Source organism: Colias philodice, chromosome 24 (assembly GCF_061535455.1).
Source record: "Colias philodice isolate Cphi_HAF_F1 chromosome 24, ilColPhil1 Martin Lab GWU primary, whole genome shotgun sequence".
Taxonomy (NCBI): Eukaryota; Metazoa; Arthropoda; class Insecta; order Lepidoptera; family Pieridae; genus Colias; species Colias philodice.
The window spans coordinates 3,476,495-3,491,589 of record NC_143109.1 but is presented as its reverse complement, the minus strand read 5'-3'; the positions used below and the strand labels follow the sequence as shown (position 1 = coordinate 3,491,589).

The 15,095-nt window shown below is 35.2% G+C and overlaps 1 protein-coding gene across 3 annotated transcripts in view; it reads left to right on the top strand.

The window, feature by feature from the left end:
- Window positions 1-15,095, top strand: part of Cirl (Calcium-independent receptor for alpha-latrotoxin) — a 270,668-nt gene that overhangs the window by 253,189 nt on the left and 2,384 nt on the right. Inside the window, exons 4-23 of one of the 3 annotated variants that reach the window (XM_089710173.1) lie at window positions 78-184; window positions 1,046-1,254; window positions 1,632-1,782; window positions 2,161-2,289; window positions 2,847-2,988; window positions 3,320-3,480; window positions 4,042-4,152; window positions 4,973-5,103; window positions 5,656-5,815; window positions 6,293-6,460; window positions 6,808-6,930; window positions 7,394-7,575; window positions 7,906-8,033; window positions 8,528-8,753; window positions 9,407-9,572; window positions 10,343-10,557; window positions 10,863-10,960; window positions 11,266-11,434; window positions 12,064-12,216; window positions 14,213-14,506. In XM_089710173.1, coding sequence (XP_089566299.1) covers window positions 78-184; window positions 1,046-1,254; window positions 1,632-1,782; window positions 2,161-2,289; window positions 2,847-2,988; window positions 3,320-3,480; window positions 4,042-4,152; window positions 4,973-5,103; window positions 5,656-5,815; window positions 6,293-6,460; window positions 6,808-6,930; window positions 7,394-7,575; window positions 7,906-8,033; window positions 8,528-8,753; window positions 9,407-9,572; window positions 10,343-10,557; window positions 10,863-10,960; window positions 11,266-11,434; window positions 12,064-12,216; window positions 14,213-14,506 — 3,223 coding nt within the window. Of the gene's footprint in view, window positions 1-77; window positions 185-1,045; window positions 1,255-1,631; window positions 1,783-2,160; window positions 2,290-2,846; window positions 2,989-3,319; window positions 3,481-4,041; window positions 4,153-4,972; window positions 5,104-5,655; window positions 5,816-6,292; window positions 6,461-6,807; window positions 6,931-7,393; window positions 7,576-7,905; window positions 8,034-8,527; window positions 8,754-9,406; window positions 9,573-10,342; window positions 10,558-10,862; window positions 10,961-11,265; window positions 11,435-12,063; window positions 12,217-13,412; window positions 13,759-14,212; window positions 14,507-15,095 lie in introns of all 3 variants that reach the window. The other 2 variants (XM_089710175.1, XM_089710174.1) reach the window with 2 other exon arrangements.

Sequence of the window (15,095 nt, the reverse complement as noted above, 5' to 3'; positions counted from 1 at the left end):
GTGTAGACTAAACCCTTTGCAATTTATATAAAAAATAATATAATATATTTATTAACAAGTTTATTAATATTTTCCAGGTGTAGTATGCACCAGAACTGCAGTATATTGGCGAGTACGAACATGTTTGGGGACCCGTGTCCGAATACATTGAAATATCTGGAAGCGCACTATCAATGTGTACCTGGTAAGTTATCTAAAGTAATCTATACTAATACTATACTAATATTATAAATGCGAAAGTTTGTATATATGTACCTATGGATGTTTGTTATTCTTTCACGCAAAAACTACTAAATCGATTTTCATGAAATTTAGCACACACGTAGAGGGTAACTTACATTAACACATAGGAAATTCCACAGGAACGGGAACTATGCGGATACCCGTTCTTCTTTGAAAACGTTTTTCTTGAAAACCAGGGAGAAGCCGCGGGCGTGAGCTAGTATATTACATATTCAAATTAAAAACATAATCGCGAAAGAATGGAAACTTAATGATCAAAGATTCTTATTTTTTCGCGTAAAAAATCTCAAATCCATGTTTGATAAACAAAAGCTTCATTTGAATGCAGTAAAGCTTTCTTGCTTACATAATATATCCTGTTTAAAATGTTTATGTTTACCTTTTGGCGGTAAAGTCGTTTTTATTATAGACTTCATTTTGCTCGCGTTTTAAATGTATTCATTGTCATAAAGTAGAGTATTCTTTACGATAATATATGTTTCCTTTTCGATAATATACGTTTATAACCTTTTGATAGTTTTCAATATAGGCTATTAAACCCAGAAAATAATAATTATATCAATCCAAAAGTTAAAAATGAACCAAAACACTATTTATTATTTATTTAACAATTTTATGTACCATTACAAATTTTACAATTATATCACAATATTAAAAGAGAAGGAAAACAACTACTAAACAACACTAAATAAATACGTTCTGTCATTCGTCAGTTATGTGTTGTATCATTGGTTATTTTATTTCAATGAATAATACTTATCAAAACATTACGTGAACTAACATACTCTAAACCCTATTCCAGCATCAACAACCAGCACGACAAGCAGACCATCACCACCCTGGCTGATCACCTCGCAGCCAACAGTCTGGAGGTCTACCGCACCCCCTGTACCCAAGAACCCAGTACAAACGCAGCAGGAGAAAAAGAAGCCAACAGTCATCACGCCACCCACCTTCAGACCTCATATTACTCTGCCACCTGAAGTACAAATGGGCAATATTGGGACTAAGGTATTTATTATATGTATTTGGTTTGAAAAATGAAATATGTATAAATAGATTTGGAGTAAAAATTATATATCTTCTGATAAAAGCTTCTTACTGAAAATATTTATTTGTACTAACTATTTGGGAAAAGAACAGAATAAGACAGAAGATTTTACTTATTTTCCAACGTGTTAGTAATAACTGTTACACATCATTTGATTGCATTGTAAATTCTTAAACTGTTAACGAATATTTTTTCTCTATAAATTAGTTAAATTACGTGGGAAATTAAATCTGCCCATTGCATTATAATTATTTGTGTTCTTTACTTGTAAAACAATGAAACACTTCATCTGCCCATTACAATTTTATACTAATTAAAATCTATAAAAAAATTTCAGAAAACAACAACGAAAACGCCTGAACCATCTTCCGAAAAGGAACCACCTCAAGTACCCTTAGATAAAGTGCCGGTTATTAAGGAAGAGGTGCCGAAAGTAGCTGATGAGAACACCAAAGTTGAGAAGCCTAAGGAGAAATTTGACGAACCTGGTAAGAATGAAATTGTTAATAAGTAATATTTATTTATACTGGTAAAAGATATGGATAAAAGAGGAGATAGGGTTTAGAAGTATTTATTATCTTTCCTTCCTCCTATATCTCTAGGAGTGTTGAAATGATTTTTAAATTCATTTAATGGAAAGAAAATATTATACACTTCTATACTAACAGTTGTTGAAACAGAGCTATTATTCGATATTCATCTAACAATAATTGCCTTCGTTAAGCAACTGAGAGGATATTTTTTTTCATTTCCTTTCATTTTAAAGCAATAACAGACAACTCTTTATGAACTTATTAATATTTTCATGTTGTATATTAATTATATGATCTATTTTGTATATAAATAAGTATGATTTTTATTTTCAGTGGCAGTAACTGACGAGACCCTACAATGGGCGCCAAAGGACGAAGACTCAGATTCCACGCCGTCCCTCCACGGACCTCCCAAAGACAACCGACCGGACACTCCTGAAGATGATTATGATAAAGTTTATTGTACGTTGAATATGTTGAGTTTTAAATATGATAGGTCTAACCTTAAGGAATTATGTTATGAACAAAATAATCATTAGTTAAATCTTGTTTGGAATTTATGAAAAAATCATTCAGGCCTTGTATAGAATATAATGTACATTTATTCAAAACACATATAACAAGCAGTTAACATCTAGATTTAAATAACATATATAAAGATAAACATCCCACATAAAATAATAAGACCACCCATAGATCTTATTCTTTTAATTATAATTTACATAAGCAAGTTTTTCTATCACACATATTTACTTAACATCATGCATTATGTGCTAATCAAGATCAAATGACCAAATAAATTAATATTAAAAAAAATATTATTATACTAGCTTACCGCCCGCGGCTTCACACGCTTTCTCTAAAACGATTTGAGATTTAATCTATCCTATCAAATTGGATCAAACTGCACATGGTGTGCGAATTTTATCATAATCGGTTAAGTGGTTTAGGAGTCCATTGAGGACAAACATTGTGACACGAGATTTATATATATTAAGACATTTTATATTATATTTCAGCAACAAGCGCAACCCCATCGCTAGGACGTCGTGCGTACTGCCCGCAAGTGAACGCACGCGGCCTCCATTGGAACTGGACGCTAGCGGGCACGTACGCTGTGCAGCCTTGTCCCGGTGGTGCCACGGGATTGGCTAGATGGAAGTTAGTATTGTTTAGTAATCTATACTAAATATTATAAAGCTGAAGAGTTTGTTTTTTTGTTTGTACCCGCTAATCTTGGGAACTACTGGTCCGGTAATGTTTTAAAGGTTGTTTAAAATAATGATCGGAATTAAATACTTTTAGCAGCTTTTATACATCGTTTCAAGAACTACGTACTCGTTATAATATTCCAGTAAAAAATACTTTTTACTAGCATCTTCAATCGTAAGTATTGTTCAATACCGTATACTTCCAACAAAAATCGGTAAATTCAAAAATATTTCAAAAACAATAAATAAAGTATCCTATCTAAACCGTTATATACTTTCAGATGTACACTAACTGCCCATCAACACATAGAAGAGGAGCGACCACACCGCCGCAGTTCCGGGTTGCAATCCGGGGAAAATTTTCACGACTTGGGCTTAGAACAACCCAGTGAGAGGCAACTACAGTTAATAAGGAGATTAGGATCGGAAGCTTTGCTAAAAGGTATATAAATAGTATTTCTTTAAATGTGTTCCAACGAAGTGAGGAGTGGGGGCCTGGTGACCTAAAATACAGGTTATTTTTATTACCTAGTTTAGGCACCAGTCTCACACTTATTTATATGTACTGAAAATGTGTAAACTTATTTAAGTAACTGATGTGAGAAAATAAACTCTTTTTTTATTTTAAAAAATTTAGTAGTATCGATCGACAGCATAGAAATAATCTCCAAAACAACAAAATTTTACTGGTTTATCATCCTTCATCTTCAAATTTATAATACGTCTGTATCACAAATTCGATATATTATATTTAAAAATAGTCTATACTACTCTACCAGCAATTCCATATAAATGTAAATAAATAAATTGTTAACTGTGAGTGCGCTGCGGAACTGCACGATCTCGTTCCGCCATCCCCGTTCTTCCATCGATCGTCGAGGCGCACAGATTCTAGGCATCGCCATATGGTGGACGTTCCATGTACCCGGCCTAAGCGGTTCGGTTCCACATTCTTTATCCGAACCGCGAGGGACTGGAACATCCTTTCCTAAATTAATTTCAGGTCGTGACGGTGATTCTCCAGAACATTTGATAGATTACAGAGGAAGCGGTAATTTGCCAGATGCTCAAGCTTCAAGGGAAAATCTTGCTGCAAATGGCGACTATGTTTATTGTGAGTATTAAAATATATAAGGAATTTCATATAGAATTATTTATTAATATTTTTACATAATTACTGAACCTGGAAACAATAGCTTGAAAATACGGAGAATTTATAAAAATAAATTCTATTGCTATATATGCTATTGTTTTAGTAGTTTTCTACTAATACTTTAAACAGTGCTACCACAAATAAATTTAAAGTTGCTTATATAATGAAAACAGAACAGTTTTGTATACTTACAGCTTATACCATTTTCAACACAATTCATAAACTGCTGAAAACATATACAAATAATGTTCTACGAGTTCTTTTTCTTAAAGTATTTTTCACTTCTTTCTCTTAACGGTATCTATCTATACATATAATAAATCTGTAGAAGGGTCAAAACTGTACATTGAAAATATTTAAAAAATAAATAGCAGGGGGTGTTACTGGATCGATACCAAAATGTGATTAAAAAAATTTTTGTCTGTATGTGAAGACATCACGTGAAAACTAACGGTTCGATTTCGATGAAACTTGGTATAATTATACCTTATTATCCTGGGCGTAAAATAGGATACTTTTTATCCTGGAAAAATATGTAGAAAAAAAATTAATCTTAATTTTTCAGTTGTATCCATAGACGTTGTTCTGTAGAACCGCGAACACACGTTGCGTATTATTATAGGCCTAGCCGTATTTGGGTCCAATAGATATTTATAAGATGTCATTGTCAGAGTTACTCAAAATAGAGAAAGAAACCATCCACGCGAAGACCGACATCCGCGCGGACGGAGTCGCGGGCGGAAGCTAGTATTAAATAATAATAAAAAACAATATTTTCCAGCGGACACAATCCCAGAATGGCATGGAGCTACTCCCGACCTTAGTGAATGCAGATCTGTGTGGCTCAACAGTTTGGAGGCCAGAGTGCGGGAGGGAGAGTCCCTCCTCAGTATTAGCAACGATTTAGCACAGGTAATACTTTTTGTCATTATAGGCAGTTTAATTACTATTTATTTGCACAGGCAAACTTCCAAAAAACGTAATTATCGAGTTTTTTGTCGATTCTTCGGTAGAAGCGACCTTTTGAATCGTGATAATAGAAGAAATGACCGTTATAAACAGGTTATTTGATGTAATCACTACATAGTATAAAACAAAGTCGCTTTCTCTCTCCCTATGTCCCTTTGTATGCTTTAATCTTTAAAACTACGCAACGGATTTTGTTGCGGTTTTTTTTAATAGATAGAGTGATTCAAGAGGAAGGTTTTAGTATATAATTTATTAGGTTTTTTAGACAAAGCGGGCGAAGCCGCGGGCGGTAAGCTAGTATACAATAAATTAAAACTAATAAATCGGCAATAGATTTTCAAATGGTAAAAAAATATGTAATAAGACTCTGTTGTTCGTTGTTATGATAATCAATACGCTTTAAATATAATAATTTCCTTCTAGTTGAAGTTCATACAATGACAAAAAATAGAGTGTTTTATAATAAACAGTCTTAATTTTTTTGTTTGCTTTCAGGTGACGTCATCAAAGAAACTATACGGCGGAGACATGATGACAACAACAAGTATAATGAAAAAGCTTGCACAGCGCATGTCACAAAATGTACAAACTTTCCCCGACCCGAGACAGAAAGAGGCGATTGTCACTGATATGTTGCTGGGTGTTATTAAAACTGGTAAGTTTAAATTTAATTTAATCTATAATCATTGACATACAATAAAAACTAGATTAAAAATCGTGCGCAAAATTTGTCTGAAGCAAAACTCTGCTCACAAATGTAGTGGGCAGAGTTTTGAGCGTTACTATAGATTTTGAACATTACTGCCACGGAATAAGGTGTTAATTTCAATGACTGTTTTGTACAACGCTGCTGGGATATTACTTGACATTCTTTTTATTGGTGTTTGTGAGTCAAGTTCTTAATAACAGTGAATGGCACTAATATTATAAAAAGATTTTTGACTCAAATTTAGCCAGAAAAAAGTGTGTGTGTTGAAATAACTATACTATTCATTTAACTTATAGGTTCAACCGCTTTTATTGTTTAGATTTTCCTCAAAATTAGTCCTAAGATTATTAACGGTATGTTAATTACACATGTCTACCGCGCACTTTATAAACGGAGCCAATAATTAAATATATCTCTTTCCAGGATCGAATCTTCTAGACGAAAGTCAGCGAGCATCATGGTCAGATCTCAGTATGGACGCACAGAACAGAGTCGCGAGTGCGTTGTTGACGCAGTTGGAGGAAAACGCCTTTCTATTGGCTGACGCAGTTACCAAAGAGAAAACTATTCTGCAAATTGTTAAGAATATCTGTAAGTATTTCTGTTAGGTCCTTTTGAATTTAAAACACTTTTCAATGAAAGTGTTAAACACAAGTTACTTTACTTTTGACTTCGATTTTGGCATATGTTTCAACAATGAATAATGAGGAAAACTGGATTTCTGGGTACATTAATTATCAGTTTGTAACATGCCTGAACCGCTTATTAATTATGTACATATATAAGAACAATAGATTAATTGAAAGGAATTTAATTTATAAAATTAACTTTGAATAAAGCCAAGATAACCAACTGATTAGTTTATACATGTACTTCTACTCATTTCTAACCCGAATAATTGAATCGCGTGATAATAATAAAATATAATATATTTTCAGGTCTATCTGTCCGAGTACTGGAAGTGAAAAACGTAGAAGACGAAACATTCCCATCCTTGATTGCTCAAGAACAGTGGAAGGCTTCGGAGGACACTATCACCATACCTAAAGCTGCATTATTAGGTAAATATAATTAAAAATAGTAATAAGTGCTTCGTCTCACTTTTTTACAAAAAGAAGAAAGAGACAACTGCAATCATCACTGCACTATAGTCACTAGCAGTTTAAACTAAATTTCATCACAAATAAAAATATTGTACTTATTGATTGTTATTTCCAATTGTCACGTATACCTTACAAGCATTAACCTTAGGTACAGGTTAAGACTTAAAGTACAAAAAAAATTGGTTGTTTGTAAAGTAGGTTTACGATCGAGATGTTTACGTGATAACTTCTTATTGGTGGCAGCGCTCGAGATGAGACGGGAGATCGGTCCGTCTCTCTCTCGTTATACCTGCGATCGCGCTCGTGAGGTTTTGGTGTGACACATGTTTCTGAACATGTCACCCGAATAAATCGATTTTAAAAACGTTATCACGTCAAAATTGCATTGTTTTGTACTAAATTTCTAACTTTGTCTTTCCAGAAAACCATCAAGTAGACCTCGTAAGGATAGTGTTCTTTGCCTTCGACCGTTTGGAAGAAATATTGCCACCAACATTCGGGAAATCTCCACAATTCGCTGCATATACTTCTGACCCGGCTTCGTCTACGAGTATTAACTCGGAGAAAGAGAAGAAAAATGTCACTAGAGTTTTGAATTCTAAAGTAAGTGATTTGAATGTATTATTCTATAGTTGTGTAAAAAATTCAATTCTACTAAATAAAGTTGTTCAATACAGTAAATCACGTATAATAAATCAGATAGGATATGTAGTTATCCGACCAAGAGGTTACATAACACTTTATATAACAATGAAAGAATCGTAGTTATATGACCTTCTATATTATCCTGTATCCTATATTATCCTACCTCCTAGATACTTCTTAATGCAGTTTCATATAATTTAATCCGCAGAAAACTTAATATCTACATAACTATAATAAGATATTATGATAGCAAAAATAATAATTTTTATACAAAACTTAATTTATCAGGTAATATCAGCAAGTTTAGGCAACGGGCGACACATTCAACTATCACAAATGGTGCGTCTCACTATGAAACACTTGAAGACGGAAAACGTGACCAACCCGGCTTGCGTCTTCTGGGACTATACTTTACAGTAAGTTATTTATTTCAAATTCATATTTAATAAAAAAAATAAACTGATACCTACTATGAGATATTTAAATATAGTAAATTTGGTGATTCAAATTCCCTTAGCATAGAATGAATTTATGTTTGAGATTGAATATTATAAGCTAAAAAAAGGATAAGATAAAAATAAAGCTTGATTAAGCTTAAGAACTTTCAATATAACTTTCAATTATCATTCAACAACTATAAAAGTGTTTTCAACATCTATATAAGAAAGCTTTTTCACAATATCAAAAGTATGGTCAATATTATTTTTAAGTGAAACTTCTTTAGGCGCGTTGAAAGTAAAATTTCAAGGTTGCGTCATGGCAATACCGTTACGTCATAGAGTAAGGCGATGATTTTGGTATCTTTGAATCTTGCCAAAGAAGTTTCACTTCTGACACATGTGCTCGGCACACACGCTTTGTTTTTATTTCCGATTCGTTTTTACACATACATTTAATGTATCCTTTACAGCGGCTGGTCACCCGAAGGCTGTCAAGTAGAATGGTCGAACCTCACACATACAGGGTGCGCGTGTTCCCATTTAACCAACTTCGCAATATTGATGGACGTGCACGGTGTTTCTCTGAGCGCTAAACACGAGATGGCGTTACGACTCTTAACGTTCATTGGCTGCGCGATATCAGCTGTTGCGCTGTTGGCCGCCATCTTGGTTTTCCAGTGCTTTAGGAATATGAAGGTGTGTATTAATTAAATTGTATTAGGTCGGGTCCACATTTGACTCAAATAATCGTATCCGTATCAGGCGTATCGTATCGAGTATGCGTATCCTAAGTGTGGACGCCCATTTCGACCATACCGTACCTTTTATCGCGTGAGCCATAAATATTATACGATTATATACGACACGTATCAGATACGCGGTTAATAGCGATCGGGGTGTATCATGATACGAAGTGTATCACGATCGCGATTATTCTGCGTCTACACTAGCAAACATGCTACGCGACGGAGATGTGATACGCGAAAATGATCAAGTGTGGACCCACCTTTATGATGTTTATTATGCACGATAGGAATGTATATGATGATGATGATGAAGATGGCACGATTTGTTAGTACTTTGATAATTCTTGTTCATTATTATTGAGTTATTTAATTTAATTCGTAGGTCTTTACTTCTATTGTACTTGATAAATATAAAAAAGTTGATTGAATGAAACATCGTTATCATGCATAACAATGCAAATTAAGTATCAAACAAAAAAAAATAGTTACGAATCATGAAAAAAGAAATTAAAGTATATATTTCTTCTGTCCAGTTTTTATCAGAATTAATTGAAATATTGTCCAAAATCAGTTTTCCACCTATGATATATATTTTTTTTTCAGTCGGACCGTGTGTTAATCCACAAGAACCTCTGCATATGTCTATTAATTGCTGAAGTGGTGTTCATGTGCGGTATCGACCAGACGCAAGACAGGATACTCTGTGGTGTTATCGCTGGACTCTTGCATTATTTCTTCTTGGCTGCTTTCGCTTGGATGTTTCTGGAAGGTGAGTTTTGTTTATTGAAAAATATATTTATTTTTGAAGGGATGGTGACTTATTAATGTTGGAATTACAGAGTAATTTTTATTTTATGTGATTATTATTTCAATTTTACGTAGAAAAAATAGCTTTAATAAAATTTTAAGTGTAATAAACAGTACTCGATATTAATCTCTTATATATAAAATTCTCGTGTCACAATGTTAGTCTGCATACTCCTCCGAAACGGGTGGACCGATTCTCATGAAATTTTCTGTGCATATCGGGTAAGTCTGAGAATCGGCCAACATCTATTTTTCATATGTACCACGGGCGAAGCCGGGGCGGGCCGCTAGTAAATATATATATTTTTTTGATAACTAGCTAAACTGTCGCGTATGGTTCTACCTGTACCCGATGCTGGTCACTTTTGAGGGTTCTTTTTCTTCTCTCGTAGTGTTGCTTAAAGTGAAATTGACGATCTAATTTATTTAAGGGTTTCAACTCTTAGCAAACTGGAACTGTACGGGGGAATTATTGATGTTTCAATGTAGTTTCGCTGTTTAGTATTCAATGTGATCACGATAACTTTGTTTGGTTCCACCTATGGGATGTTGAGGTATTATACTTGATTCTTTCTGTAAAATACATGATGATACACTTGTTATTAGTAACGATGTTATGCATTTCCTTATAATACATATTATGTAATATTGACATGATTTTAAAAGATAGGACGTTATCACGTAAACATCTCGATCGTAAACCTACTTTACAAACAACCATTTTTTGCACAGGTTTCCACCTATACGCAATGCTGGTGGAGGTATTCGAGCCGGAGCGAGCCCGCGGGCGCTGGTACTGCGCGGGCGCGTACCTGTGCCCCGCGCTCGTGGTGCTGGGCTCGGCCGCCGCCTGGCCGCGCGGCTACGGGACACCCGAGCACTGCTGGCTTAGCACCGAGCGGTACTTTCTTGCGGCGTTTGTTGGACCGGTTGCTGTGGTACTGCTCGTGAGTATTTGATTGATGAACAGTGGGGAAGTACTCTTCACTATATCCACTCGTACACCCAATAGTGCCCATATTAGCACCAAACTTTGTCTGAGTGCCCTTATTCGCAATGATGAATTATTTTCTATTGAGGTAATTTTAGCAGTTTCGTTATACAAATACAATAAGCTACTTGAGATCAAATTAATAAAATGTAACTTTTAGTAATTGAATTTTTTAACAACGAAACATATGTTTCATATTTATTTATGCACATCAACAAAATGCCATCTAAATAAATTAATACTGAACTACTTTTATTTCAGGCAAACTGGATCTGTCTAAGCATGGTTATCTACATGATGTGCCATCATTCGACAGTGTCTATAAAAGCGAAAGAAAATTCCAAATTATATAAAATAAGGTTAGTAAGAGTAGTAGATACTAGATAATTATTGTAAATAAATTTTTATAATTCATTTAACAATTTACCATCATTAATAATGTTAGTTTTACGTTTTAAATGCTATTCTAATAAGGATTACATTTTCAGTTGATTATGATTTCTTAACCCTGATAGTAATTATGCCCACTTCAATCGTATACCAATCTTGAAAGATTCTCAAATGTGTTGTTTTCAAATTAACAAATAAGCTAATATCTGTACGGAAAACTATTCATGTAGTCTTTTAAAATATATCTTGCTACATATAATATTCATATTTCCAGGGTCTGGCTGAACAGTTCAGTAGTACTAGCGTTTCTACTCGGTCTCACGTGGACTTTCGGTCTACTCTACATCAACGAGCAGACCGTGGGCGTGGCGTACGCGTTCACGATACTTAATTCGTTGCAAGGATTGTTCATTTTCATCTTCCACTGTTTGCAGAATGAAGTTGTAAGTATCCATTTATTTTGATCTTTAATATTATTATTTTTTTGGAGCTAATCATTGTTACCGATAAGATTTTCTCTTCATTGTTTTATGTTTATTTTATGGATTTATCTCATTCTGTTTGCTAAGTAAACAATGATGTGTCGTATCTATTTTTGTATTTATTTTTATATATGTATATTCACTTCTTTCAAAGAGTTGAATATAGTAGTGATGTACCAAAATAACACATAAGCCATAGAAACACTTGTCCCGCGGATACAACTATAAAATAAAGTGTTTTTGCATGTAGTTTTCAAGGTTAATGCCAGATTTTATATAGAAAGTGACCTTTCTATGTCAGCTATCGATCTAATCTTTGTTTTATATAATCACTACGTATAGTATAAAACAAAGTCGCTTTCTCTGTCCCTATGTATGCTTAAATCTTTAAAAATACGCAACGGAATTTGGTGCGGTTTTTTTTAATATATAGAGTGATTCAAGAGGAAGGTTTTAGTATATCATTTATTAGGTTTTAGACAAAGCGGGTGAAGCCGCGGGCCGTAAGCTAGTACTGTAATAAACCAAACTTATTATTAAACTGTTATTGGCTGTTGTGGCAATAAAGTTTTTAAACAACTCGTCTTCAGTTCCAGAAGGAGTGCGGTCGTGTAGCCCGGCGGCACCGCTGGCTGTCGTGCCTGGCCCCGGGCGCGCCGCTGGACACACGCACGGGCTCCAAGCGCCGCTACCACCACTCCGCGCCCGACACCGATGATGTGGTCGACCCGAGGGACGTCACTGTGAGTGCTTCTTGTATTGACTTGTGTGTGAGGGCGTGTGGTTCTTGTATTATCTTGTAAGGTGTCTGTAAGTTCGTGTGATTGGTTCTTGTATTTATCCCCTGTGAAGTCGTGTGGTTCTTGTATTGTCTTGTAACTTGTCATTGTAAGTTCTTGTGGTTCTTGTTATGCACGATGGTCTCCCAAATGAATATGAAGTTGATCAAAAATATGATCATATGTCACTATAAGAGATAGTGGTTCTTGTAATGCGTGATGGTCTCCCAAGTGAACATGATGTTGATTAGAGGTATTGTCTTCCATAATTAAACATGATGTTGTTTATCGGAGAGATGTTACTGTACGTCAACATTGTACTTATATTGCGACGTTGTCTGTAGTTCACATGATATTATCGATCCGTCACTATAAGTGATCGTCACTCTGTTGTTTGATTAGCAAACATGATTAATCCAACTACAATAGTTTTGGTACGTCACTTTCACACTGGACGACATTTCCTTATAATTATGATCATTGTAACTTACAACCTGCAAGTGGTTTTATGCTCGATGTGTACATACGCATCTTCTAATTGATAAGATGTCCTGATGGTCGACCAATCTTGTTCGTCAAAATAACCCTTGATAAACATCTAACACTGCCCTTTTAAGTGCTCTTGCCTTTATTTAATTCTTCGATGCCGTGATATGATTACGAACTTGCAATTCGGATCATAATATTCTGATGATGAGACTTCTTAATTTTGTGCCTTGATATTCTATTCTGGATTCATTTGACCCTGCTTCTAAAATTAATCTTTAATTTGATTGACAAAATTGAGTTCATATCTACTTTTTTCCTTCTTAATTCCTTCATTTATATTGAAAGAATTAATAAAACTCATTTTCCAGCTCTGAATGTGTTAGTTTCTTTCTTATGCTTGTATTATTAGATTGAAAGGTTTTCCTAATTATGTGCACACGATATTTAAGTCGCTTTTGCACAAATTTATAACATTATAAAAATATTCACAATGGATACATTTGTGATAGATTAAATGGTAGCATTAAATAAAATAACAAATTAATATTTGTGTGTGATGCATTCTGGTTGGGATTTTAATAGATTATGTATCTTAAATTTATCTATTATATCACTCATAACTCACAACACACATCATTCGACCAATAACTCACAACAATACTTTCTGACAGAACTCAGCGAGCACATCAGTATCAGCGTCCACAACGAATAACCTCGTCATAAATAACCTAAACGTTGTCGTAAACAACAACAATCACAATAACAACAACGTAATAAACAACGCGTCAGTCGCTTCGCTGGCGGCCGCCGCGGCGGCTCACAGCTACCACTCCCATAGAAACCGTAGGAACTCCCAAGACAACCAGAACTTTGGTCCTCCAAGCAACTTTGGCCCGTCTCTCAACGCCACAAGCGCCAGTTTCGCGCACGGCGAGTCGCAGCCCATGTCGCACCTGCGCGGCCCGCTGCACGGCTCCGGCCGCTACCCGCAGGGCTACCGGCAGAACGTCCAGCAAGGTTCGTACGCACTGTTCAGAGATAGGATTTTTCCATTAAATACGTTGAACCACCAAACACCACAGCCGTAACTAATCGGTTTGCGACAGCTCAATTTTGTGTTTAACAATTGTGTTCCGCTGAACTAACATTTGTAGGCGGATTCACGGTAAGTCTATTTTATTTTATTTCAAACTAACCAACTAACGCTTATATGATTACTAACGTTAACCCGGGATGATCTAATTTCAGTGGTGTGGTGGTTGTAGATGCATGTGCCGAGCGATCTAATTTAACAAAAACAACGGATCAATTGGCACGTAATCTAAAAAGAATCCTATCTCTACAATATTGCGTATGACCTCTCTTTACACTCTCGCTACTCTAGACCCGATCAGAATTTCTAGTAGATAATTAGTGTGTAGATTGTATTTATATTTATGTTTATGTATTTATATTTCCGACTACGAAACAGAGCTACAACTTGCAACCGGATTCAAGATGGAACATCCGTCCGACCGCTCCTATTTACGTCCCGAGCGACGACATACGAAACGCGCGAACGCCGACGCCACAAAACATCCCTCATAGCTCGTCCCACTCCCAGAGCATTGCGTCGATGCATAGCTACAGAAATAATATCGAAGTGCCGAACGATTACCAGAACCTTCGGTCACGGTCGCCATCTTGTTATTCCAACAAAATGGCGGCATCCATTGGCGCTAACGACTGGGCTTTAATGGCAAATGCGGGCGGCAATGTTTGGAAGGTGAGGGGAGGGCGTAGCACTACTAGAGTGAATTAATGTACGCTTCGGTAAGATCTCAAGTTCTTGGGAATTACAAGCCGTTGGAAAATCGATAGGTTAAATTGTAAAGCTATTGCGAAGGACATAAAGTTTAAATGTTGTTAAGAAGAATCAATTTGTGTAGTGCATTTTGTTAAGAAACTTTAGTCGCAATTATGTCTTTGGTTGTAGATTATTTTAAAACATACAGTTTAAGCAAAAACAGCTGTGGTATATAAGCTAGACTGCTATTTAAAACTTTTTACTATTTAACAATTTTAATTGTAAAACATGAAAGCGTTGACCAACAAATAAATTATATAAACTATGTTATGTATTGCTATTTTTAAGAGTATTTTTCAGGTATCCTATTTATTTTTTAGATATAAATGGTGAAGGAACTTGCAAGAGATCTTACCTTAGTGCCATTAATTGCATGAGAGCTAACCTTAGAGTGACTGCATGATTTCATTTCACTTGCACATGTAAATAGCCCATCCCACCTCCTTCTGTACACATTCATTACGATCATAAAGTGCTCGAAATTTCATTCATCCTCTACATTGGCGTT